We start from the raw sequence: 27,455 nt of genomic DNA, 5'->3' as shown, positions 1-27,455 counted from the left end.
CAAAAGCGGTTTTACAGTAGTATCACGGTGAAACCATCGAGAAGTTTTCAGTACAAAGGTGACAGTCCTGGACATATTAAGAGACAAAACTGAAACTATCAACAAAAATCTCCTAACTACTTAAGGGGATGCCATTTTTGTAGATACTGTACAAGGAAGCACTGCGCGTGGGAATCTTATCCCACATTTTCTTCCATGACAATTCGATGTCGGAAGAAAGCTTCACATGAAGCACGGAGCAAACTACTAAACCTACAGTTCTGGAAACATTTGGAAACCCAAGTCCGCGGTCCGACCATATACACAATTTACCAGATGTTCTCCTTCCACAGTGTTTTCATATACACAGTTGTCTGTCCATGCTGCCAGAAGCTTAATGTAACGGACTACGATTGCCTCCAGAACTATTCAGGCCGGGAGTTAACCAGGTTTGGAAGGTCAGTTGACTGGAGCTTCCTTGTTTCGTTTGCTGTTACCTTGCAGGACTCCAATGTCAGAGATTTCAAATTCTTCAGCGTTTTCAAATGCTCAAGTCCAGAATTTGTGATACAATAATCTGGTACGTGAAATTTCAAGTTCTTCAGAGATCAATCCTGTCAACCCTGCTTTCCCATACAAGAATGTGACAAGCAAAGATAACAATGACAGTAACCATTATAATTAAAATTTCAAGTGTCCTTTTAAATTAACTTCGGTTAATATTTTTTCACAATAAAAAAGTAACATTTAATGTAAAAGTTAACTAAAGTTAGATGAAATGACACATGATAAAAGATTTAAATGCATGATAAACATACACTATAATTATGGTGATGAGCAAAAATGTTCTCGCAAAACAAAGGCATTCTCAGTCCCTACTATGATTATAAAAAGTTGGCACCAATTTTAAAGACTCGATACCTCAAAAAAGTCGGCACTAATGCCCTTCCCCTTGCCTTGCCCTTGTACTCCTCAAAAGTTGGCTAAAAAATTGGACTTATATCAAATTTTCTCAAAAAAAAAAAAAAAAAAAAAAAAACATAAATTGTCCAAAATAGACACTTAGTACTACAGTCTAATGATATTTCTCTTACTAAGTGACATGTTTTAGGTTCGATTTTTGATAAAGGCGAATTTGAACCATATTATTACTAACCAATTGTGAGCCTCTTTCTTACTGTAATAATATATATATTTTTAATACATCTATATTTTTACACTAATATAAATAATATTGTTTGTTATAAAATAAAATAAAAAACCGCCCAAAGGGAAACAAAAGAACTACCATTTTGGCCGTACCAGTCTGTCTATCGCCTCTTCACTCTTCAAGCCTCACATAAATCCCTCACCTCCTCTGTTCTCTCTGAACCCCACTACCAGAGCGACGCCGTTTCGCTCCCATGGCTTCCATCTCGGCGGACCTCGCCACGACCCTTATCGGCCTAACTTCTCGCCGCTCGACCCGACTCCCCTGGGTCGGAGCCGCAGCGGCCCTATTCCCCCTGACGTGGAGACCGAGGACTTTCCCACGTTCCCAAACCCTACGCTACTCGACGTCGTCGTTTCGCCGAGCTCTTCTCCCCAAACCCAACCGAGGCTGCAGAAGGTCACTGCGGCGGCGAGCAGTGCAACGACGTCGCAAAGCGAGAGCTCCGACGTTTTGACCAGGATTGAGCCTGATAATCGTATCCCCGCCACCATAATCACCGGATTCCTGGGCTCCGGAAAGGTTCGATGTTCTTTTGGTAATTTATGGCAGTTTCATTGTTTGAATGCCGCATTAATCTTCATTGTTTACTGAAATGCACTTGTGAAATGGAATTGCAGACGACATTGCTTAACCATATATTGACTGCGGAGCACGGGAAGCGAATTGCGGTGATTGAGAACGAGGTATGAGGCTCGGATTTTGCAGCTTATTGTTGTTATTGTTGCCCTTTTTTGTTGTGTATGTTGAGGTGTGAGATTGTGTGTATCTTGCAGTTTGGGGAGATAGACATTGATGGTTCTTTGGTTGCCGCAAAAACCACTGGGGCCGAATATATTGTTATGTTGAATAATGGTTACCTTTGCTGCACTGTGAGGGGTGATCTTGTGCGGATGATTGCGGACTTGGTCAATAAGAAGAAGGGGAAGTTCGATCATATTGTCATAGAGACTATGGGTACGAAGTTTTTCTGTAACGTGTTGTTTGCAAGGATTAGGGTGCGTGAAATATTTAATTTTCGGAATTTGTTTGGCCCTTCTTGTAGATATTGAACATCATGTGATTTTGTTTTCTTCTTATTTGTAGGATTGGCAAATCCAGCACCGATCATTCAAACATTTTATGGTGAGGATCAGGTTTTTAATGATGTCAAGTTGGACAGTGTTGTAACATTAGTTGATGCTAAGCATGCTGTTTTTCATTTGGATGAAATTAAGCCAAAAGGAGTTGTCAATGAGGCACTGATTTAACTATGATCTGTGTGTCGGTCTGATTTACACTGTACTACATTCAAATTGAATGATGGTGATTCTTGAAAACTCAAAATAGTGTGGCCCTAATATTTCGTTATGAAGGTTTTCTATGGTTTCTTATGTTGTGGTTACTTTTTTCTTTCTCCTTCATCCCTTTCCTTTGGGGCATCATTATTTGGAAAAAAAATATTTGCTCACTTGAAGAATTTATTTATGATTTTTACAGTTTTTGCTATAATGCCTGACTAGTTGTCCATTTTTGTCCTAGACCGATCTTGTTGGCAAGCCAGAAATTGCTTCTTTGGTGCAACAAATTAAGGTTTGTAACCTGTTTTTCCATTCCTTTCATCATGTTTGTTAATAGTGACTATTTTATTGAACCGAATGTATTGTTGTGGAAATAGAAAATCAATTGCATGGCTCAACTGAAGCGGACAGAGTTTGGAAAAGTTAACCTGGATTATGTTATTGGTATTGGTGGATTTGATTTAGAGGCCAATGGATGGAAAATCTAACGGAGGTATTATTTTGAAATAAAATAGTATGTGAGGTATGAAAGTGAAATGTTTTAAAGATGTTGTATGGGGTTGTAATAGACCTCAAACCTGAGGAAGTATTATGTAATTTACCCAAAAATATTCGCTCACTTGAAGAATTTATTTATGATTTTTACAATTTTTGCTAGAATGACTGACTAGTTGTCCAATTTTGTCCTAGACTGATCTTGTTGGCGAGCCATAAATTGCTTCTTTGGTGCAACGAATTAAGGTTTGTAACCTATTTTTTCTTTCCTTTCATCATGTTTATTAATAATGACTGTTTTATTGAACCGAATGTATTGTCTTGGAAATAGACAATCAATCGCATGGCTCAACTGAAGTGGACAGAGTTTGGAAAAGTTAACCTGGATTATGTTCTTGGAATTGGTGGATTTGATTTAGAGAGGTAATCTATCACACCTATTTCATTATTGTTGGTGGGGTTCAGACAATTCTGTCCTGTAATTTTTCTGCTTAGTGGACATTACTGCAATTTCTTTAAACTAGGTTCTACAAGATGATGCGTAATGGTTCTAACTGTTCTGCACAATTTGAATGTGAAAAGAAAGACAGAGTATAATTTTTTAATAGAAGTTCCCTGCAAATTATGCCTCTATCTTTGGGCATTAAACTAACAATATCAATTGAATTTTTGTATCTTTGCGCTTGTGTAAATGTTCTTTTTAAAAGTAGGAACATTGAGGGGACTAATGATTCTATTTGTAAAAGTAGCAGATGTATGCAGACTACTCATATTTTGTCTACAATTTCACTCATATGTGCCTTGGATAGTCGATGGAATTTTTATTTCCTTTTCTTTACATTTTTCTGGTTTGCGTTTCTTCTAATCTCCCTTTGTATACTGCTTTTGAACATGCTTTGTCTACCCATTGTTACTGATTAATAAATGTTATACTTTATTTTGGAAGCCCTTACTCTCCCATATGTTAATTTTATTTGTGCCTTGACATTACACTGTTTGAAATTGATGTATAATGCTCCAGAACATGCTTCAATGCTTCATAATTTCACACCAAATCTTGTGTTTGGAGTGTTATATATCCTAATCTTTGCTATAATCTAGCCAGGATAGAGAGTGCTATTGATGATGAAGGTGAAAAGGAAGATCATGAGCATCGCCATGATCACCACCACGATCATGATGAGAAACATGATCATAATCAATGTACATCTTTTTTATCTTGATGGTGCCTTGTTAAATATTTTTTTCTAATAACTAATTACAAGGTTTTCACTGACAAATATATGTTATTTTTTATACACATTGAACATGCTGATGATGGCTTTGTGGGTACTCTTGTTCGTCTGTTATCAAATAAAAGCTAAGTAGTCCTCACAATCTGTTTGTTGCACACACATAAATGCATTTCTGGAATTTTGGTGTTCTTGGAGTTTGAGAACAATTACTATTAGTTATGCAGCGTATGCTTGAAAATTATTGGCGAGGTGGTAAGTTTATGTTTTAGCTTTGAAGCTCAGCTGCAGGTTTAAGTTATGGCATCACTTCGGAACCTAGTCCTCTGCTTTGCTGAAACCTTTACATTACATCTCTATGTATGCTTACTGCAGATATATAGATCTTCTTGCTGCTAACAAGTATTTTTTAGAACATATGGGCGCAAATGGGAGGGCATTCAGTGGGTCCAGTTATACATCTATGGGGTATGATACATGGATGCTTAACAATGGGTACCATAGAATTAGGCAAAGCTCAGAGGTTGCTCAGCTTCCTGTAATGAGGAATTTGTTTTAACTTTACACACGATATCGACAATAAACTATTTCTTTCTTTGTTAGAACTTAAGATCATAATGATATCTTCTACACTTAAAAGGACAAAAGAAGACTGCCATAAAATAATATCTTCTCCAGTCTCATTTACTTTGAGTTCAGCTTAATCAAGTCTTTGAGGTTTCAGTATTCTTTGGTTTCATCTTTCTCTTTCGTTATTTTCAAATACATTTCTTTCGATGGGGTTTTCAGTGTAATGTAAATCCTACTTGGGGGCAAGAAGCATGACTAACTTGGGAGTTCTTAAGAAGTGATTATTAAGTGTCTCTTTTTCTGCCTTGGGTAGAAATTTTAATTGCAAAGAGCAAAATGACATAAGTGCCTCCAAATTGCACCGGCATCCCTAAATCTGTGAGTGCTGCGTTTTCAGTCCTTGTGGAAGTGGGACTAAGAAAGGTTTAAGGAACTAAACATAGCTGAGTTCCTGTCCAAATAGCACAACTTTTCTGTCTACTTTGCCCATTTAGATATCTTAAGTTTTCTCTTTCTCCCTGTCAATTTATTTACCATTTTCCCCCTGTTTTATTCCTGTAAGAAAGGTGGCAAGTACTGAAGTGTTAAGGATAGATTTTACTGTACTGCCTTAACTGCTCAGCAGCTCACCCTTTTCCCTCCTACTCTACTTATCCTATATTTTCTCTCATGCATTTTGCATTTCTTGGTTCAAATAGATAATTAGTTTATTTTATTTGCTTTTTGACATGGTTACTCATATTGTTGCTTTAGTTTTGGTTTCCAGTTGGATAATATTTTGTTTTGCTTTATGAGTTCTGATCTTACACTAAAATTGTAATTTGACAGTACTACTACTTTTTATATGGATTTATGGAATAATATCCCCACGTTTGACATGGATATGCAGATCATGATGATGATCACCACGCCCATGATCATGTTCATGATCCTTTCGTCTTATTTTGCAATATATATGATAATTGCCTCCTTTGTCTTTTAGTTTACCTAATTGCCTTTGAATGACACAAGTACACATTTGATGGCCAGTTGCATTTAGTGTCTTTGTCTGGACTGTATGAAAGAAAACCTGGCAAAGACTACTGATTTCGTCTTAATTTAATTCAGGCTAACATATGGCTTGGTATGCTGTTGTTGGAACGAAGCAAGGACATATATCGCATGAAAGGTCTACTATCTGTTCAAGGAATGAATGAGAGATTTGTCTTCCAGGTGAGTAGTCCATCGAGTGTTATAATCATTCACTTGTATATTTGAAATTGAGATAATTGGTATGAGAATCTCATCGGAATAAGCATCGCCTTTTCTTTATCCCGAGCATTGCCTGTGAGGACAATTTAAAGTCTGAATATCTGAAACTTGGTCTCCGGTAAGGTTGTTTTTGTCTTATGTGATACTTTAACCTGAATGCTTTATTAGTAATGGTCAATTGTCACTTGTAAATAAATTACCAAGTTAAATGGGAGTGGGAGTTTGTTGTGGAGGGGTTCAATTTAAGTTGGGGAAGAGAAGCTGCTAATGTTGACGTCTTTTTTTTAACGCACTCGTTGAATCATGGCATTATTGTTTACTCATGATACTCTTCGTGCATGCCAAAGTTCTTACTTGGTGATGATTCTGATAAAGAAGTTAGATATGCAGTTCTGAACAAATTTAGTCGATGTTTATCTTCGTTTCTGTATATTTTCCTAATAATGTTTTTCCATTTGGTAACAGGGAGTCCATGATATATTCCAAGGCTCACCCGATCGGCTGTGGGGCCCCAACGAGCCAAGAACAAACAAGATAGTTTTCATAGGGAAGAACATGGATGCGCAAGAGTTGGAAAAGGGTTTTAAAGGCTGTTTACTGTGATTTCAAACGAGGCTCGGTGCTTTCATTCCCCTCTCTTTTGTCCTCTATTAAAAGATTGAACAAGGGATGATTGAACATTATGATGTACATGTGGTGTCGACGGAAACAGTGAACGAGTCACGATAGAAAGAATCAATCGAGGGTTTTATATGATAATAAATGCTAGTTTCCACTTTATTAACCCGAAAATTGATTTCGGCGGGTGGTTCTAGCTTTCGTAACCATGTTCATACCTCTCTTTCCATGTAACTGTTTTCAAGGTTCTTGTAGATGATCCGCAGTATATTTGAACTGTTCAAATTCACTTTGTCTTTTCTTAATTCCTTGTATTTTCGAGCTATTTACGTTGTTCTTGTCCTGTTTTTGTTGGATTTAATTAAAATAGAAATTAACTTCAAAAATATCGAAAATTTGCGTGAGTACCTTAGCGTCTGGTGCCCGCATATAAAATTTAGTGGAATTTATAAAAGTGTAAGTCTACTAATTAGTTTTCGGTGGCTGGTCAATCCTAGTTTTTGTGATACATTTTAAGTAGTTAGGTAAGACAATCGTTTGGAAAAACCCTTTATGGTCTATTACCAAATAATTGCTCAAAAACAGCTTTCATGGAAACTTTACCCAACATGCATGATCTGCACTAGTCAGAGTTTCATGACTAATTATGAGCGTTAAGATTACATATATGAACGATTAAGACGTACAAAGCTAGATTAAGAATTTAAAGAGTAACAACACCACCAAGGCCTCTCATTTTCACGGTTTCACGACGACGACGCTAACACCACCAACTTCTGTTATCTAAGATTTTGTGCTCCACCCCTTACTAACTTGGCATCAATCCCTCGGGGACTTGGAAATCCTTCGCCCAAACTTAGCCTAAAGACATTGTTTATGAACTTGACAAGATTAATATACAGTAAATTGTTAAACATTACTAATAACAAAATATACGCTTAATCAGTTTCTACACAACAAAGTTGCTGAGACAGTAGAACAACAATCAACTACTCAAGAGTAGAAAATAGATTTGACAAACTGGATCGTATCGTTAAATTACTTCCTAGCCTTCAGCTTCACTCCAAACCGATTTCTTCATCTTACGTCCTTTTTAATCCCGTGACAGTGGAACTTCTCCAAATCCCAGTGCTGCAGACGAGGAAAAGACCCCTTCAACTTTGGCCAATCTATGTCCCATTTCGTCAAGTACTTGAGACGCAAGATTTCTACCTTCCACGTAGCACCGGTCTCCCCATGATCTAAGCTGGAAAGTTCTCCACCCCTTATGTACAGCTTCTTTAAATTTCCCAGTTGTCTCGGGTTCAGCCATTTTGGTACGTTTTCTAGGGGGATACCTTGGAGGTCCAATTTTTCCAAATTCGGCGGAAATGAGAATTCATCGGCAATTTGGTCTTTAAACACGGAAGAAACCAAACCCCAAGATATTTTAAGGCGGCAAAGAGATGAAATGTCCTTCAACTTGTTGAGTTCCCCCTTTTGAACTTCAGACTCATTCCCCATGTGTATACTGAGCCGCTTTAAATTCTTCAACTTGGCAAGATCACCAAGTTTACAGGGAGTATTTTTCAAAGACCCTAGGAGAAAACCTTTCAGAACTTGGAGCGAAGAGAGTTTGTCAAGCCCTTTTGGCATGCGTTCAAGCAAGTAGCACTCCGACATATCCAAATGGGTGAGCTTCCTTAATGCGGAGATATCTGAAGGCATCGTCTCTAAGTTGTGACATGCTCGAAGATCCAGAATCTCAAGGCTTATAAGATTAAGGATAGAAGAAGGGAGTTGGCTAATTCTTGATATTCCTCTGAGGCTAAGATACTTCAAGTGCTTATTCTGAGTCCCCAAACCTTTTAGAAATCCCACATCTTCTTGGTTCACAAAGTCTTCATCATCCACCTCAATATGATGCGTAGCCGAGTCCTGCCAGCGCCCAAGCTGAAGAACCCCAACCTTCTTCAACTTATTAAGCCATTCTTTTTTCAAACTAAGATATTGCACATTGACATTGAATACAGTCAACAGATCGTCCACCTTTGGGCCATCATCACCCTGACGAATTTGATTATTAAAAACTAAGCATGCACGCCTACAGGTTAAGGTATCATAAGATGGCATTCTTTGCCATCCTGAATCAAAGTGAAACAGCCTAGCTTCGCTTGCCAAGGAGATCAACATACGATGGATCCAAGGGTTCAATACACAACTTTTTACAAACGGACAGGAGGATGCATTTGAGCCAGTTTGATTAATCAAGCCCTTTCTCATAAGTTTTTCAAATATATCTTCTCCTACCTCTTCTGCTGTCTTCTGTTGGGTGGACGTGAAGAAGCCCTCGCCAATCCACCAGTAAATCAGAGGCCTCTTCTTCATCACGGAACCATCCGGGAAGATTGAGAAAGAGAGGAAGCACAACTTCAAATCCATGCTTTCAAGATCTTCATAAGTCCTCCTTATATTAGCCATGGCAGGAGTCTCATAAATTCTATCCTCCAGGCCCAGTTGTGACCACTCTTGTGACATCTTCTGATCTAGTCCTGACTGATCGACTGTAGACCAATGCACCTGTGACTCTTGGATGGGTGCATGGGTAGGCCTTTTCTTCTCTAAAGGGATTGAGTCTTTAATTATCTGATCGACATTTCGTTTCATGAGACCTAGGGCCTTGTACATTTCCTCTTTTTTGCTGTAAGTGGTTTCAGCTCCCAAGATAATCTTTCCAAGTTGTCGTTCTATGTCGGTAAACTGCTTCGACAGAGTTTGATCAAGGAGCTTCACTTTGGGTAGCAAATCTATTTCTTCCATGTGGTGAAGCTTCTTCTCAATATATTCAAAGTCTCCAACTACCACAGGATCTTTGAACCCAGCCTTGGCTCTTTTCAAAAGATCGAGCAACTTGGGCATGAATTTCTTTGAATCCATTGAGGTTGACTATTGTAATTGTCTGAAAGGTGTAGCAGCTGCAGATGAAGGCGTGGAACTGACAGATACAACCAATGTTTTCCCCTAGATCATCACTTTTCTGCCAATAAACCAAAATTATCAGCTCCCTTGGTTGTAATTACAAAACCGAATTATACAAAATAACCTATTACCAAACGATAAGAGTCCATATGGTGCTGGGGTGTTAAATGGGGCGCTACCACCAGTTTTAACACTCTTAGTCACCGCTCATGCTCTAAATTCTGATGGTGACGGTAATAAAGAGCGGGTACATAATAAAAACAGCATCTCCGGTGCCGGAGTTGCTAAAACATTGCGTAGATTTACACATTTTTTTACATCTTCAAGTGGGGGAATCCCATTTATCTCCACCGGGATCTAAAATCCGCTTTAGCTCCTCGAATTCCGCTTGTCTAATGAATCAAGAACAACAAAACAGGATGGGATGTACCAATCCACGTACACAGAGCAAGTGGTAGTTTTGTTGCTCCATTTTATCTTTCATTTTATTTAATTTCTTAATGCACATTTAGATCATTCAATGCTTAGAAGAAGAAATTAAATAATTCAATGCTTAAAGAACAAAAAGAAATTAACTGCATACCAAACCAACCAAATTCTGAAAAAGCTGATTCTTCACTTACCAGCAGAGCCCAAGTAAAAACTCCGCTTCAAGTTCCTCTTTTGCTGCTTGATCTGCAAACTCAGCTGCCATTTTCCTCCCGTCATGGAGCGCCCCTCCCCCTCGGAACACCGCCGCAGCCGTGTGAAACCCAGTTGAATTGCTGAAAGCACCAGCAAGGAATTTATTTCTTTTCTGCGTTGCTGAAAGCACAATTGGATGGCCATACCAACAAGGAATGCTAGTTGACTTGAACGTCAAGATGTTGCTTTTAATTAGCATTAGTTGCACTTTGCCCCCTGAAATTAAGGGAAATTTTATATTGGACCGCAACTTTGAAATATCTGCTGTGTTTGCCCTCTATAGGCATAGGGGTGTTTGGGGAATTAAAAAGGAAAATATGTTGACATAGGGGGTGTATAATAATTTCCTATTTGTTTTTTCTTTTCTTGATCAATGTCAATGACATTTGATGCCTAAACCAACGGTAGATTTTCCTTCCCGACTTATCAGGTTCAGTTTTCATCTTACTTCAAATCGATAAAAAATATCGGTAGACATGGATATAATGCCTTTAACAGAAATCTCATCTCACACCTGTTACTGTTAGACCTTGTATTTCACAACCTTTTTTTTTTTAGAAGAAGTACGATATTCATTAATAATAAGGGAATACATACAATGCTAAGATTGGAGTGCATGTTAAGGGTCTCGATAAAAACCTTGCCAGCGATTCAACCCAGTCTAAGGGACAAGAAGCGTCCCGTACCAAATTACAAAATGGAATTACTATCATCAAATAGAGAATCATTAAACAATTGGTTACAATCAAGCTATACCTTGCCAAGCGATGTGCAACATTATTGGCCTCCCAAGTGCAAAATGAAGCCCTCCCCTGAGGAATATTATCCATTAGTTGATGGGTATCATCAAGGACTTGACCAAACTGACCCATGTTTGCTACTGAATCCCATTGAAGTGCTACAACCATTAGTAGAGCATCCCCTTCTAATTCCACCTGCGCCCCAACCCACCGTTGCGCAAAGGCCGCAGCCGCTCGAGCAGCCATACACTCTGCCAACGTTGGGGATTTGATTCCTTCAACGTGCCGCGCCATTGCAACCACAAAGTTTCCATTCGCTTCACGGACTACCACTCCAATACCACCCTGATCATGCCTCTTGTCCCATGCCCCATCAAAGTTGACCTTCATCCTTCCCGCTGCAGGTTTCCTCCACTTTTGGGGTGTACTGACTTTTTTGCAGCTATATTTCCTATGCCATTTCTTAATCTCATAAAGCCAAGCTTGGACTTTGCATTGAATATCAATTAAATTCATTGCCACACCCCTCTATAAATATGCATTTCTTTCCTTCCATATGCTTTATAGAAAAACCAACACCAAGTCGAACCTATCATTTGCTAAAGAAGACGCCAACCTCGACAACCATTCTCTTAGTCCACCATGTCCGTCATGGCTTGTTCTAAGTCCCAGCATATATGATAACCATATGGATCACGAGCGAGGACAATCTAGCAAGGCATGTTCTACCGTATCTTGTTCTCTGTCACAAAACAAACATTTTACCTCCGTTAAGAGTCTTAAGACCCTACGCTGCATCAAATTCACTCGTGTTGGTATGGCATTCTAGCAACACCTCCAAACGCCAATCTTAACTTTGCCAGGCACTTTGGCTCTCCAAAGAGCTTTTCATAAAAACTTAATATCAGCATTCAAGTGAGAACCACCAGGCACATCACCAGACACTTCGCTACATGATCTCACCACATGATAGGCACTTTTGGTCGTAAACACTCTATTCTTTTCTGCAATCCATATCAAGGAATCAGGTGGTAAGAATAGGCTCAATGGGATGCTTAAAATTGATTCGACTTCTTTCTCCAAGAAAAAATTCCGAATTAACCCCTCATTCCAAGTAGGCCTCTCTAAGTCTGCCATCAAACTCTGTACTGTTAAATCATGACTCCATTCTTGCAGAATGGGGCTTAAAACCTTAAAAAAGTTTTCTCTCGGTATCCAGCTATCACCCCATATTATGACCTTGAGCCCATCTAGACCCTTTACGAGTGATTAGTCGAGCTTCAACAATGCTTCTCTAAATGTAAGATGCATTTTTCTTCACCGTTGCTTGTAAGAAGTCAGTAGAATGGAAGTATCATGCTTTAATAACCTGGCCGCAAGTGAGGAGGGATTTTGTATAAACCTCCACACCTGCTTGGCAAGTAACGCCAAGTTAAAACCAGATAAATCTTTAAGCCCCAACCTTCCTTCACCTCTGGGTTTACACATTTTCCTCCAACTCACCCAATGTATTTTCAGCTTTCCTGCATCATGCCCCACCAAAACTAGGCAACAATTCTATTTAACTCTTCATAAAGGGTTTTGGGCGGAAGAAATATGTGCATTGTGTAGATTGGTACCACTTGGGCCACCGTTTTTATCAAAATTTCATTGCCAACACTGCTCAGCAAATTTCCTCGCCACCCATATAGCATCTTCCATAGTTTATCTTTCAAATACGCAAGCGTAGCTTTCTTTGACTTACTTACAGACACCGGAAGACCAAATATGGATCATGGTATTCAACTCGCGCCACTCCTGAGCAATCTGTTAGTAGTTGGCCTTCGTATTCATTTACATTCCCACTAAAAGCAACACAACTCTTAGAAAAATTAATGGCTTGGTCCGATGCTTCTTTATAGCTTTTCAACAATAATTTTACTTGCACACACTCTTTGCGAGGATGAAGCTATCGTCGAAAAACAATAAATGGTGAATACTTGGTGCACCCACACAAATAGACACACTGCATATTTTCTTTGTTGTTCCCATGCATCAAATAAAGCGGAAAGCCCCTCTGCACATATAACAAACAAGAATGGTGACAGTGGATCTCCTTGGTGGATGCCACGCTTTGGATGAATATAACCAACTGGTTCCCCATTAAGCTTAAATGAGTAAGAAACCGTGGAAACGCACATCATAATAAGTTGAAGCCATTGTTCCGCAAATCCTAATTTTCGCATCATTTGCTCCAAGAAACCCCACTCTATCCGATCATACGCTTTACCAATATCTAGTTTCAAAGCCATCACACCATTGCAACCACACAGTTTCTTATCCATAAAGTGTGCAATCTCTGCAGCCACCAAGCAATTGTCTGATATCAACCTACTAGGAATAAACTCACTTTGCGAGGGAGAGATGATTTGCGGCAAGATTTGTTTTAATCAATTCGTTAAGACTTTGGAACATATTTTATAAATGACGTTGCTAAGCTGAGACCTCATCGAATGATCTTTAGTCTTATGGACAAGAATAACATGTGTAAAATTGATCTTTTGTAGTATATGACCAGTAGACAGAATATACCGACCTCCATTGCAAACATCATGCCCCACCACCTCCCAATGATTTTGGTAGAACCCTGATGACATACCGTCAGGCCCAGGGGCCTTTGTAAGGTGCATTTGAAAGAAAGCAAATTTGTTTTCTTCATTGGTAAAAGGCAATAGGAGCTCTTGATTCATTGTAGCCGTGACTTTAGGTTGGGCGCACTTAAGAATATTATCCACCACCACCGGTCCTGCAGAGTCAAATAATTTTGTAAAATAGCTAACAATGACATTCTCCATTCCCTATTTACTCTCATGCCATACCCCACTTTCATCAAAAAGCCCATGCAACCCATTTTGGCTTTGGCGTCTCATCCCTTTTTTGGTGGAAGAATCTCTCTGGGTTGTAGCATTATTGGAGTTCCTTCCTTCAAGCATGTTACAAAAACTGATATTTTTTTTTTTTTGTGATTACATGTGAATTCGTAAATGACAACTACAACGAAGCATAAACCAAAGAGCATATCAAACTTCCATCCATGTTTGTAACTTTCTTTAACAATCATGCAATTAAAAACCAAATCCTCATCATTATGTTGGAAGGTACCCTAAGACACAAACCAACAAACAAAAACGACTCTCTTTTTTTCAAAATTTTCGGATTTTCTGTTATAGGACACATTAAAACACTTCAAAACACAATAAAAACACTTAAAGAACATATATTTAAGTGTCCCAATATATTTAGGAATCCCTTTGGTAGCTGGAACATAAGTAGGAAATGATTAGGATTGACTAAGCCAAAATAAGGTAGTTTGACTCTTGTTTCCTCCTTTGTAGCTGATTCCCTGTCTTCCAAATCTTGAATTAATTTCTTCCATATTCTTAGCCTTTCTTGAACTTCAATTTTGTCCATCCACCTTGCTCCAAGCATGTGATATCCATTCCAAGCCCAAAACTGCTCCAAATTGCACTTTCTTGCCACTTTAGTCAATTGGACCTACAAACACACGAAAATAGCTTAAATCACTCTAATAAATAGAAACTAACTAAGTAAATGCAAAGAAATAAGCTATCAAGGTCGCATAAATATGCTTTTATCAAACTTCAACCTGGATTGCTTCCTTCCATTTTTTCCAATCAATCTATGTCGACATTCATCAATGGAGCAAGGTTCGATGTCAGCACTAATCAGAATCTTAATAGCTACTGCAAATGCAGGTGCATCATCGACGATAATCTCATTCTTATTTATCTTGGTTCTCGAATGGTGGTTATGCCTCTTCCAAGAAACTATCATAATCTAGAATAACCCTATGCAATAGATCAGATGAGACAAGGATAGGATCCGAATTAGTTTGACTAGTTTGTGTTATTTGTTTCCACTTACAGGGATACGAATCCTTTGAGCCAACGGGTCTCTCACACTTCAAGGTAGGTGCATGTGATTGGGTAACCACTGGTGCACCCAAGCTTCCTAACAGGGTAGCGAAGTAATTGGTGATAACTAGATGGAACAACCTTCCTCTTATGTAACCAATTTTCGGTTGAGGATGGTGTTTTGGGGAATCAAGCAATCCATCGCATGAAAGGTCAATAGTGGTTGTAGGCTTTTGCTTGGACCGCCAGTTTTATTGTTCCCAAATGCCAAACTGGGGCTCCGTCGATGGTGTAAAGGGTCGTTTTTCCCTTGTTACCACTATCAAGAATCCCCATCTTTTTTGTGGCGTCCTTAAATAGTACACTAATTCCTGAACCGTTGTCGAACAAGATATGGCTTATTAAAGCTTTGGAGATTGTATTTTGATGATGAGGTCTTCATCATGAGGCGAGTGGACATTTCTAGATCCTGGTATGGGAATTTCAAGATGTTAAAGTCGATGGCTAATGGTTTGTTAATGGAGGCCACCATTCTTGGTTTCTTACAAGCTGTATTTCTTTCTTTATGGGTGTTCCCAGGTATTCTTGCTCACTGTATGTGCAATTAACTCTAGAATCCTTTTCTTCGACACTGGACAGAGTGGAAACCCAGGAGCCTTCTGGATTTCTTGTGGTGTTCTTCAGGGTTAGGATGTTGAGGTGATTCTTCAAAAGTCATATCGACTACTTCTGTTCTTCGAGTATCCAATTCTTTGAAACGAAAAAATAGCTTCATTTAGGTTTTAGACGCGCACCTTCATTTTGGCGAGTGTAGTAGGTTCTTTATCCAGCAGGCTTTACCAAACACTTTCCAGAGACAAACAAATTTCCATAACGTCCTCTCACATCTTGTCTACGGCAATGACTTTGTCGTATTTTTTCTAAATATTGCCTTGGAGGATGACAAAGTCGTTGTTGTTAACTGAGCTTTCAGACATGTCAGTTGGCAAAGTGAGTAGCCAAGAGGTGTAAGAGTTAACTCTTAATGAAATCACCAATTATTAGAACCAAATTCACGTACCACCGTGAGTGGTGGTTGTGCACAAACTTGAGCAACCTGTAAAACAATAAACAATGGTGAGCAAGCCTAAGATCGGGGGTTGGGGTGAGGTGGAGGTGTGCCCAGTGGGCAAGAGAATTGAAGTGTTTAGATTGCATTAGCAGAGATAAACCCTAGATGGGTGTATTTATACCATGGGAGAAAGACCTTTTTAGAATAGAACCCTTATTCAAAGCTGGGAGAATCCTAGAGGATAGATATCTAGAAGTAGATATTGCACTAATTTAAGAGTTGTGATTACTTGTAGTGCACACTAATTCCTAGATTGTAGGAACTCCAAGACATAAAAGATATGATTGTGTCCATATTCAGATAAGATTGCGTGTCTTCCGAAACAAGCATGGTCATCCAGTGGAGTCACTAAGACTCCACTTATTGCCCTGGAAAAGGGTGATGCTGGCACAACGATTTCGTCTGATACAGCTCCGCATGGAGCTGGTGAATCCATCATTTCTGGTCCCGTCTAAGGTAATTGTATTCGGATCAGCCTTCTCTGGCCCTAGAGAATCATTATCCCACATGTTCCATCCTTTCTGCAATAATGTCATGAAGACATTAGAAAAGGTACAAAATGATTGAAGGGCTAAGGGCTAGTTGTTGACCACTCGCCAATGCTTCGATCACAGGCATGTTTTTCGATCAAGCATTTGAAGGATTTTAGGCAGGAAATGAACTTGTTTTACCGATAAATGATGAACACTTCGTATTCTCCTGTTTTCAGTGGTTCATCATTCTTTCCAACAAAACAATCAAGTAAGGTCTTATTACTAAGCAAATTCTTGACAAATTGGAAATGTGCTTCTGCGGCCAATTTTTGTTCATGTCTTTCGAGTGCCCTTTTATCAAAGAAGGTTTTCAAATTAGTTTCATGTGTCTATGATATGAGAGACTCATCGATCAGTAAACGGTTAGAGGCGGTTAGAGGAGTGTCAAGAAATGCAACAACATCAAACACTATAGGCACCATGGTACCAGGAAACATAATCATCATGTTGGAGGATGGGCACCAAAAGTTGATAGCAGCAATGAGAAATTCCTGGTCCATGACAATCTTGTTACTCAAGATTTTGATGGCATCATAGATGCCTGGTCATTTCCAAGCAATACCAGAGAATCTTTCCATTTTTTCAACTCATAGAGGCTAGGTTGATGAAACTAATAGCCAAGCGGCATGAGGCATGGCGAATTTCCATTTTGTTCAATCATTGCTTTTGAGAAATGACCTAAGAAGGTTGTTTGTCATCATCGCGATGATGGTTTCAGGGACGGTGTCTGTATATGCGGACCTAGGTTCTGAATAGAAGATTCATAAGTAATGAGAGATCTCGTGATGAAGTAAATGGCGGAACCTATTGCTGATAGCTCAATTAAGAGTTTCTCACATAAATTAGAGTTGGGTTAATCAAGAGCCATTGCGAGCGAGGGAGAAGAAATGGATAGGTTGAGGAAATTGAAATTCTTCAAGAATTGGGGTTTTGTGTTTTCGAAGCTTTGAAGGAAAATATAGATTTTGGATTTTATGTGGGCAAGGTTAGAATAGATACAATTTGTTCTGGCCTTAAAGAAATCAAGAAATTCAATCATTTGTAGTAGGGAAAATCGAAACAACTTGAGCCAATTTTCACGTTGCACGAGGTAATTTGGAGATTAGCGGTTATTCAAATGAGACCTTTAAGTGATTAAACTGTCTGGAAGTTATGGCGCATGAGCAGCCAAATTCAAAGAGTCATCACAAGAGCTTGACACATGAAAACTAATGGAAAGGTGTGTTGGTCGAGGCAAAACTAGAATTGAGGCATTTAATGGAGATAATGGGCAATTTAAATAATATTTGCTTCTTAAAAACCATAAGGTCAAGTGTCCTTGGCTGAGGATTCTAGAAGCGAAGGGCAATAATTGGGCTTGAAATGATAGTTTAGGCCGAATAGGGTCGATCTGAGAGCCACAAACCTCAGCCTAGTAGGCAACCTTTAGGCCAATGGGCTTTCAACTTATAAATAGACAAATTTTGACCGAGTCTTTATGAAGGAGGGCTTGTCAAAAGATCAAGTGTGGGTGGCTCGATCGAGTCCTATAAAAATTGAAATTGCTAGAGATTAGATTAAACCTTGGATAAATATGATTTATCCCAAGGATTAGAATGCATGCGTGATTGGATAAAGATGAATGAGTCTCATATTGTCTATATGAATGAGTCTAAGTCATTATGACTTAGAGTTTTATGTACATAAAACATAAAACAGTTCTATGCATGATTGGATAAATATGTTTTATGTACATAGAACATAAATCTCTATGTATGTATAATTTCTTAGACTCTAAGTCATTATCATTATCATATTTTTTTCCTCAATACGGTGTCTCATTTGAGAGGAGTATTCAGGTAGTAAACCACAAGGGGAGAACGAAAGATTATGTTTTACTTCTGGTTGATTTATAATCCAGCATTTTTTTTTTAAGTTTCAATGTCTCATGTCGCCAGTTGATGGTGAGCAAGGCTCACCTGCCCATTATTTTAGAAAAAGGTTTGGCTCATTTAGTTAAATCTCAACAACTCACCGAGGGTAAAAAATGTGCGGGAGAAAATTTCCAAGTTGAGCGGAACACATCATTCTCACCCCGTCCGGCCCACATGTAAAAGCTGGTTGCAGTCCATTCTAGCCCACATTCAAACGTTTTCTCCTGAACAAAATACCCCAAATCAAAGTTTCCATAAAAATAAAATAATACCCCAAATCAAAGGGTATTTTGCCAAAATTACAAATTTTGAGACTAATGACTGCTTTTTATTCTCTGGAAATTAAATGCAATGTCCGAAAGGAGACTTTGAAAATATTCTTCTTTGTTGTGTCTGAAATTTGTGTAGGTATCACATTACTGTATTAATTAAGAAACACTAAATGCGGTTCACCACTTTGAAGCCAAACTATGGCATTATTGCTACCCTAGTAGAAAGTATCGGATGGCTTTGAGCAAATCAAATTCTGAACGTGCCGACTGGGAGGGACATGGAAGAACGTATCAACCAACGAACCATATATTGTCAACAGCAGATTTTCAGGGGCAAGACATTCCTGCATTTGGTGCAGACAAAGATTTGATCCTCGAGTTGCGATTAAGCAAGAAAGCAAGACAGAAAACTTTTAAGGATAAAAAGGAAGTGAGAAGAGTACATCAAAGTGAAAGATCAGCCAAGTCAAAAGTTCTTGATATAGCCTTGAACCAGGATTCCAGCTTCTTCTTCCTCAACTCTTCATCTAATTTTGGACGGAAAATGGTGGAAGTCTTGGTCCTCTCTTCACTAGCGAAAATCTCCTTTTCGCTCCAAACACCAACGGCTAATCCAGCAGCATAGGCTGCTCCAAGAGCTGTTGTCTCGATGTCAGCTGGTCTGACCACTGGGCTCCCCAACAGGTCCGCCTACAGAACAACAAAATGAAGAAAAAATTCAATCATTAACAAAATGAATAAGCTTTTACAATAGACGCGGAAGAGCATTTAGCCACTCGGGTTCTTTTTTCTGATCTTTATTTCATAACAAAAAAAAAAAACACAAGATTAACCACAATTATTTAATAAACATGATGTCCACTGGCCTTTGGTTGAAGTAGTTAAGGGGGGTGATGCAAAGATAAGGCAACTCTTTTGTTCTAAAACTTCATTATTATTCCTTACTTTTCTACTCCTTTTACAAGTTTGGTAGCAGAAAAAGTATGAACAAATACAACAATTATAAAACTTAATCTGGTGAGTGAAACATATATTTCTCGTGGAACTCCAGCCAAATGCAAAATTGTTGACAGAAAAGATAAGAAACCATATGAACTTCTTTCTACAAACAAATGTAGTCAAAGACTCTTTACTAACTATGTAAAAGCAAAACTTGTCATCTTGGCATGTTTTCATTTTATGTAAGTAGTATATCTCTAATTCTCTATGGAAAGCAGAGGATGGTTTGTTGGCAAAGGAATGAACGGAAAGCATTGATTATGTGCCTCATATTAATACCATAATACAAAAATATGACAGACGTTTATTGACAGTTCCATTTCTTGCTAAGGCACGCAACGCTAGAAGATGGAGCACACAAGCACAAAAAAATATCATTAGATTAAACTTCTCCATAATCTGACATGCTGGAGAAAATGTCAATACATATTTTCACCGTCAGTTCTCAGATTACAAAACTAATGTCTCTCTTGACATGAGAACAGCATAGCTAAAGAAAACGCCAACGAAAGCACAGTTGCTAAAATCATAGACAGAAAAAAACAAATATTTCCACGGATGATTCAAAAACTAAAGAGGGAACAAAGAGAAGGCTGGTAAACCATGAGCAGAAACAACAAAAATGAAAAGGAAAGAATATGTGGCTAAATTGGTGGATTTGATTAAAATTGAGCTATACACTGCAAATTATAGCAAAAAATATGAAAAAAGGCCCGAACCTGAATCTGCATTAGAAGGGTATTAACAGTAGCACCACCATCCACTCTCAGCAGGAACTCTCCCTTCTCATTCTTAACCTCTCCCTTCTCCCCTGCATCTTTGTGCATTGAATCCAGTACATCTTTGACCTGGAAGCACATACTCTCAAGCACTGCTCGACAAATGTGAGCCTTGTTTGTAAACCTTGTAATACCAATACAAACCCCACGAGCATCATCACGCCACCATGGAGCAAATAATCCATTAAAGGCAGGCACAAAATAAACCCCACCAGTGGACTCAACCTGTAAAGCCAAATCTTCAATCTCACTCGCGCTCTTAATGATCCCAAGACTGTCTCTAAGCCACTGAACCGCAGCTCCAGCAATAGCAATCGATCCCTCTAGGGCATAATTTGTCGAAGCTTTAGGGCCAAGTTTGAATGCCATAGTGCTTAGAAGCCCATGCGTTGACTGGATTATCTCTTCACCAGTGTTGAGAAGAATGAAAGCGCCCGTCCCATAAGTGCTTTTGGCCTCTCCTCTCCTGCAAGCTTGCCCTAACATTGCTGCATGTTGATCACCGAGACATCCAGAGATTGGGATTCCAGTAATTGGCCATCCTGTGTTAATTTTTCCAATAATCTCAGAGTTACTGACAATTTTGGGAAGAATTTCAGCTGGAATTCTTAAGGTTTTCAATATGGTACTATCCCACTCAAGGGTCTTGAGATTCATAAGCATAGTCCGCGATGCATTTGAGACATCAGTGACATGTATCCCTCCCTTGACACCACCGGTTAAATTCCAGATTAACCAAGTGTCTATGGTTCCAAAGAGAGCATCCCCTGATTGCACAGCTTCTTTCACATTATCCACATTTTCCAACAACCAGAGCAGCTTCAATGCACTGAAATAGGTGCTTATGGGCAAACCGCATGTTTCCGCAAAATGAGTTCTTCCCCCGGATAATTCTTTCTCCAATTTTCTATTAGAAAAATAACCGGAATACTTACAATCATAAGACAGCTCCAAATTCTGAAATGACGATATGAAAGGCAGGGGAATTGAAATTTTCTAAAAAAAACCAAACATGGGACGCATCAAGCATAAAAAATATTCACACCCAATTCATAATATAAATAAGCGAGGATTCGAACATTGGTCCCTGAACTTGTCACAAATTGGAGCAATATAGTTTTTATGGGTCTTCCAACCTTATTGTTTTAAATCCTTAATCGTGGATGGAACTTCCAACAGTTTTATAGTTTAGGGACAAAGCTCCAATTGGATCAAACTCTGGGATCCATACTCCAATTTCCTATATAAATAACCTCATCAAATGAGCAGGAATCCAAAATTGAAAATATTGGAAACCCAGCTAACATTCAAATCATCCAAGAAAATCAGTACAGATTATATCTTAATTATCAATGGCCAAACAAAAACACTATCAATATTCATCAAAGTCCAAAAACAGCAAGCACCCAATTAAGGAACCCAATCGAGAAATCACAATCTGAGCATCTGCAGATCCTGATTTCAAATTTAAACAATTGCAGACAAGAAAAAACAGTGGAACAGAGTACCTGCAAATAGAACTGGTACGGACATCCATCCAAACAATAGCATTGTAGAGAGGGCATCCAGTGGACTTGCTCCAAACCAGAGTTGTCTCTCTCTGATTGGTCAACCCTATAGCCTTGAGCCCACTGTCCACGTTGTGCCCATCAGCTGTGGCCTTGTCGAGCGCCTTCGCCATGCAAACTCTCACACTCTCCAATATCTCCATCGCATCATGCTCAACCCACCTGCCGAAAAAAGAAATCATCCAATTCTAGAGCAAAAGTGAAAAAATGGACTCTTTGATCGATTGATTGATTCATTTGCTTACCCGGCTTCCGGGTAGAACTGAGTGAACTCGACCTGGTGGGAGCCAATTGCGCGGGCCGAACGGTCGTAGATTATGAATCTGGTGCTGGTGGTGCCTTGGTCAATCGACCCAATGAACACTTCATCTGGTTTTTTCGAGTCCTCTGGTTTTTTTGACATTTTTGTTCCTGCAAACTCCAAGGATCCAAACTTTTGTTCTGGGTTTTTGAAGAAGGAGGGAAAGAACAAAAAGAGAGAGGATTTTGGGAGAAATGGTTTCTTGGGTTGTGGACAAAGTTTATCCAACCACCATTAATGGGGTCACATTCAGAAATTGCAGAGATTTTCAAATTAGTTAAGATAAGATTGATGAATAAATTATGGAAATGCAGATATGGGAAACAATAATAATGACAAATTTTCCATTTTTTCCAAGAAATTTGATTTGTGGAGTGAAAAATTTGGATTTTTGTTTGGGAATTTAGGCTTTTAGTACAGTGCTCCTTTGTTGGCGGAGAGTGAGGTTTTGAGTTTGTGTGATGTAGATTCTTCTCCGGAGTAGTTGGTTTGGTTGAACGACTTTGAGCGCCATTTATTGCCACATGGCGCCTCTTTTAACTTTGTGACGCACTTTTGGTTGTGATCTTCCGCGTGCTTGTGACTTGGTGCGCTCCCTTCTCGTGCATTTTCACGGGGAATTTTGAAGGATGCATCTCGTGCTTCAAATTTTGAATGGCAACTCCAAAAGCAACTTGTATAACACGATGTAGACCATTATATAGTTGACATTTAACTTAAAGTAATTAAGGTGAGAGTACGCAATGTGAGAGGATTTGAACCCTTACTACAAAGTATAAGAGTCAAAACTTAGATAAGAGTGCAGCACAAAATGAAGAATGTTCTCATCCCATAATGATGGACACATTTTAACAATTAAAGGAACCTACATTAACACAGGTGTAGGTCAGCGTTTATCGATAATCATAAGTATATATTGTAAAGTACCCAACATATGTAGTAATTTAAGGATACGTGTACAACATAGTAAAAAGAATAGTAATAACACATAGTTAATGCGCATCAAATCATGTAAGCACACAAGTCATGCAGAATTAACTATATGAACATGCTAGGTGTAAAATTTACGTTCTAGTACTACAATCACATGAAGCTGGGGCTAAGCACTCGCATACAGGTCCCAGTTGCCTAATGCAAAACTACTCTGGGACAGGTTGGCATACAATCACTTTGGAACAGGTTGGCACCTACTCTGGTCCCAAAGTGAACGTAAATGGTGTATATGAACATACATGGAAAGCTGCTTCTTGGTCTGGACTATACAAATAAACATAACATTGTACATACATGTAAAAATGAGCAGATAAAGCAATGGGTGTAGTCATACCATAGTTATACTCACATGTAATAATTAAATAATAAAGAATAAAACACTTATTATTTCTTAAGTATAATCGTGGTATGACACACAATCAAAACGCTTTTAAAGAAACTATATAATGATAATATTTGAAGGCAAAGACCCACTCACATTTACTTTGTGGGGTCGTAGTCGCTCAAATTAGGAAGAACAAGATCTCCGATAACAACTGTACCTAAGCAAAACCATTAGAAAAAGCTCCACTAAAACAGTTGAATTTGAAGAAATAAAGTGTGAAAATGGAATCACATGTCGAAATACCCTTGGAAGGGACTTGTGTAGATGATAGGGAATTTACTACACACGCAAACGGATTAATAACTCCTATAATACTTGCAAGAATGACAAGGTTATTGTAGTATAAACGGATCTCGCAAGGTTGTTCTCTATAGGGATTATTAAATAATTCGAAATGAACCAAATTCCAACTAATTATTGTAAAATAGATATTTGAGATAATTGATTTTCATGACCTAATTTAATAAAAGAAATTAATTAATAAAAATAAAACAATCTGCAATATTAAAGCTGAAAGAAAAGGAAAAGTTTTGGAGAAATCAAATTAAGAAATCACTAAGGTTCCACAATCACCTAGCAATCCTATGTATTTTTACCGATTACTTATGATCTACACATACCACTTTGAAGGTTAGGTTTTCCTAATTGATATTCTACTTGGAACCTCCAACATATAACGTATATCTAACTTTCAACCCGTCCGAACATTCGGATCAAATTCAAACATGAGAGACTCATTATGCTTCATGAAAACCCTTTGAAAAACCATGCAACCCTTAGGATGTGGTGTTCATCCTAAGTGAAATTACAATTATTAATCACAAGAAGCTAGCGCCAATTTCAGGGAACCTTCCGACCAAAATTGCATCAAATTACTTTTCTAAAGATTCTAATGGTGAACAGGCATTAAGACAATTGGATAGTTTTAATCACGGTGATTAATAATTCAAAGTGTGCATGCAATCAATCATAAGCAATTAAATAAAAATTACATATTCATGTTAAGGCTCAAGACTTTGCCCTAGCAAAAAGAATTAGTTATGCATATTCATAATGAAAATTATAGAAAATATTATTGGAATAAAAGGAATGAAAACACCTTAAAGTAGAAAATCTCCAAGAACCCTAGCAATTACTATCTATCTCCAAAGTTGCATAAAAGAAAGTGTAGCCAAAACTAAGAACGGCAAAAGCAATATATTTGCTAAGCCATTGCACAAACCCTAAAACATAGGTCCTTTATTCCAACTAGGAAACTAAATAATAATAAAATATCTTAGAAAATAAAGTCTTAATTAAACTAGGAGAATCTGCCAAGTACTTGTCCAGCCACGTTTTAGCCTCAAATCTCCTCCAAATCCGGCCCATAATTACTTGTTTTGAAGATCAGGACGTTTTGAACACATCTCTAGAAGGCCATGAAACCATCCGAGGCCATCTTGGGCTCCAAAAACGCAAGTCAAGCCCAAAACGTCACTATTCCAGCATCACACATTGCTCATTTATTTTATCACCAAAAACTAATCACTTGGTGGGAAAATCTGATATTTTGGTACAATCAAGCCAAGTGAATCTCAAATGTCCTCCAAGTAGAATTACTCCAAAATTCATCCATTTGGCCACATTTTGCTTCAGAGGAAGTTGAATGTCCTATATTAGAAATATAATTCAAAGTATCAAAATTCTTCCAAAATATCAACCAAAATATACTAAGAATAGGGTTAAATATATAATATAAAATTGACTCATTAGACCTGGCATTCGTGTCATGTTTTTCGTGTTCGTGTCATACTCGATATCTTAATAGGTCGTGTCGTGTAACACCCGTTAAAATAAACGAGTAAAATGACCTAACCCAAAATCGACCCGATAATATTAACAGGTAATATGACCAGACCTGTTACTCATTAAGGTGTTGGAAATGTGCCCTAAAACCAATCATATGATGATACTTTACGGACATTTCACAAAGTTAAACTAATGTAGTTTAAATGTAAAGGGCAAAGATTATTGTTTGAGCCGTCTCATATAAATGTTATATGCTTAAACGATAAGTCCAAGGAATATGTGATTGGAAGAATGCGATCTAAAGAAGTTAGATTCATGAGACCATTCTTTCGTTGACACATCCTAAACGTTCCTGATCATAGGATTGTCAATTGGGCATTGACAGTCCGTTAAGATCAGTACGTGCTATGTCTTCTCTCAGGGAGAGTGACTAGTCTCGAGTCATTGGTGTGTGTGACATCAAGACAAGTACGTAGGTGCTCAATAGAGAATGAGTTCACTGAACACGATCAACGAAGAGTTCTCATATTCATGTCACATGAGAACTCATGGTTGGGATAATGCAAATTAGTCTTTTGACCTGAGGCATCACAGTTGTCTTGTGGTTAGGTCCTTAATCTTTGATTATGTCAAAGTCACTCCATCAGGAGGGTGTCCACGACATCGTTGGGGTTAAGCCACTTAGCCATGGAGGCAAGTGAATGCGCAACAAGGGATCTCTAACCTTCAAACTGTTTGAGGGAGAATACTCTATGATATGATTAAGAATCTTTGGCCAAAGTATGAATGAGATTTAGGAATGTGTTCCAAATCACATTCAAGGTAATCATATAAGCACAAGACTCACATTGGATAGTAGACATGAATAAACTATCAAACCAAACAATGTGGTCAAGAGTATTGTATTAGAGAAAGACCGTATTGCATTTGTAATCCTAAAACTGAATAGGTTCTCCACCTCTTCTGATTAGCTTGGGTAACCATGACATGCTGCTAGGCGTCAACCATGGTTTGTGGAAGCCCTAAAAGTGTATTATCACTAACGGGAGAATTGAAAGTAAGTTTCAATTCACAATCGATTAGAAAGAGTTTTAATCGCCCACTGCCTCGCTAAAAGGAACCTAATGGATCGTTCACCAAGTAAGGTAGAGTTTGAAGAAACAACGGAGATGAGTAAGAATAATTAAATGGTTTAATTATTTATCTAAGGCTAGGATTAATTAATATGTTAATTAATCAAACGAATAAGTTCGTTAAAGACCTCGGGTTAGTTTTGGGCCGCAAGGCCCAATGGGATTTGAATGTCAAGCCCATTAACTCAAGTTGTATGACAACTTGAATAAACAAAGGGCTTGAAAGCCCGATAAACCCTATAGGCCGGCCATGTTAGAAGAATAAGGCTTTTGGTCCATTAGGTCACTTATTTGAAGGGACTATATAAAGGACTTTATAGCCTAAAATTCATTAAGGGTTGTTTTTGGGGAAAGGATGAGAACACAAGCTCTCCTTTCTCTCTAAAATTTCGGCCACCTTGGAGGGATCATCTAGCAATCAAACTCCTCCAAGGTCACTCATTTCTTCTTCATTATGCCTTGGTGATGAATCATTAGAGGTTCTCAATTTTGGGAACTTTGGAGAAACCTTTTTCATCCATCCAAATCCATAGATCTAAGATGCAAGGAATGAAGGCCCTCTCTTTGGGTGATTAGCCTTTGTTTAAATACAAAGAGGAATCTACAAAGGTATATATTTCAACTCACTTTGTTTTGAGTTGATTATTGGTTCACCATTTTACTAGGCTTTGAACATTTATGGGTAATGTTTTGTTTTTAAGTGCATGCTAGCATGATTCCGCCTTTAATTTGTTAATTGCATGCTAATG

At 38.3% G+C, this 27,455-nt stretch overlaps 5 protein-coding genes across 5 annotated transcripts; 2 read left to right on the top strand and 3 right to left on the bottom strand.

Annotated features, from left to right (window-relative positions):
* Positions 1-315: 315 nt before the first annotated feature.
* On the top strand, positions 316-6,926 carry LOC137740657 (zinc-regulated GTPase metalloprotein activator 1-like). The gene is made up of 12 exons (XM_068480492.1): positions 316-437; positions 577-647; positions 1,251-1,711; positions 1,810-1,875; positions 1,966-2,187; positions 2,276-2,314; positions 2,711-2,761; positions 2,847-2,962; positions 3,160-3,210; positions 3,296-3,387; positions 4,070-5,978; positions 6,483-6,926. Exons 1-8 carry the CDS (start codon positions 316-318, stop codon positions 2,955-2,957), a joined length of 1,143 nt encoding a protein of 380 aa, XP_068336593.1. The 3' UTR covers positions 2,958-2,962; positions 3,160-3,210; positions 3,296-3,387; positions 4,070-5,978; positions 6,483-6,926.
* LOC137740656 (uncharacterized) lies at positions 3,308-6,620 on the top strand. Its single transcript, XM_068480491.1, has 4 exons — positions 3,308-3,387; positions 4,572-4,734; positions 5,874-5,978; positions 6,483-6,620. The coding sequence occupies exons 1-4, from the start codon at positions 3,308-3,310 to the stop codon at positions 6,618-6,620; spliced, it is 486 nt and encodes a 161-aa protein (XP_068336592.1).
* A 284-nt stretch (positions 6,927-7,210) lies between the features above and the next one.
* Positions 7,211-10,334, bottom strand: LOC137740051 (disease resistance RPP13-like protein 4). The gene is made up of 3 exons (XM_068479840.1): positions 10,217-10,334; positions 7,678-9,651; positions 7,211-7,496 (listed from the first exon to the last, which is right to left on the bottom strand). Exon 2 carries the CDS (start codon positions 9,549-9,551, stop codon positions 7,713-7,715), a length of 1,839 nt encoding a protein of 612 aa, XP_068335941.1. The 5' UTR covers positions 9,552-9,651; positions 10,217-10,334; the 3' UTR covers positions 7,211-7,496; positions 7,678-7,712.
* Positions 10,213-11,533, bottom strand: LOC137740655 (uncharacterized). Its single transcript, XM_068480490.1, has 2 exons — positions 11,034-11,533; positions 10,213-10,357 (listed from the first exon to the last, which is right to left on the bottom strand). Exons 1-2 carry the CDS (start codon positions 11,531-11,533, stop codon positions 10,213-10,215), a joined length of 645 nt encoding a protein of 214 aa, XP_068336591.1.
* Positions 11,534-18,725: 7,192 nt separating this feature from the next.
* On the bottom strand, positions 18,726-22,865 carry LOC137739871 (glycerol kinase-like). Its single transcript, XM_068479601.1, has 5 exons — positions 22,352-22,865; positions 22,047-22,268; positions 20,479-21,445; positions 19,204-19,450; positions 18,726-19,104 (listed from the first exon to the last, which is right to left on the bottom strand). The coding sequence occupies exons 1-4, from the start codon at positions 22,507-22,509 to the stop codon at positions 19,205-19,207; spliced, it is 1,593 nt and encodes a 530-aa protein (XP_068335702.1). The 5' UTR covers positions 22,510-22,865; the 3' UTR covers positions 18,726-19,104; position 19,204.
* Positions 22,866-27,455: the final 4,590 nt, after the last annotated feature.

The sequence above is a fragment of the Pyrus communis genome, chromosome 7 (assembly GCF_963583255.1).
Source record: "Pyrus communis chromosome 7, drPyrComm1.1, whole genome shotgun sequence".
Lineage (NCBI taxonomy): Eukaryota > Viridiplantae > Streptophyta > Magnoliopsida > Rosales > Rosaceae > Pyrus > Pyrus communis.
The sequence above is the reverse complement of the archived record's forward strand: the minus strand, read 5'-3'. Positions and strand labels throughout refer to the sequence as shown.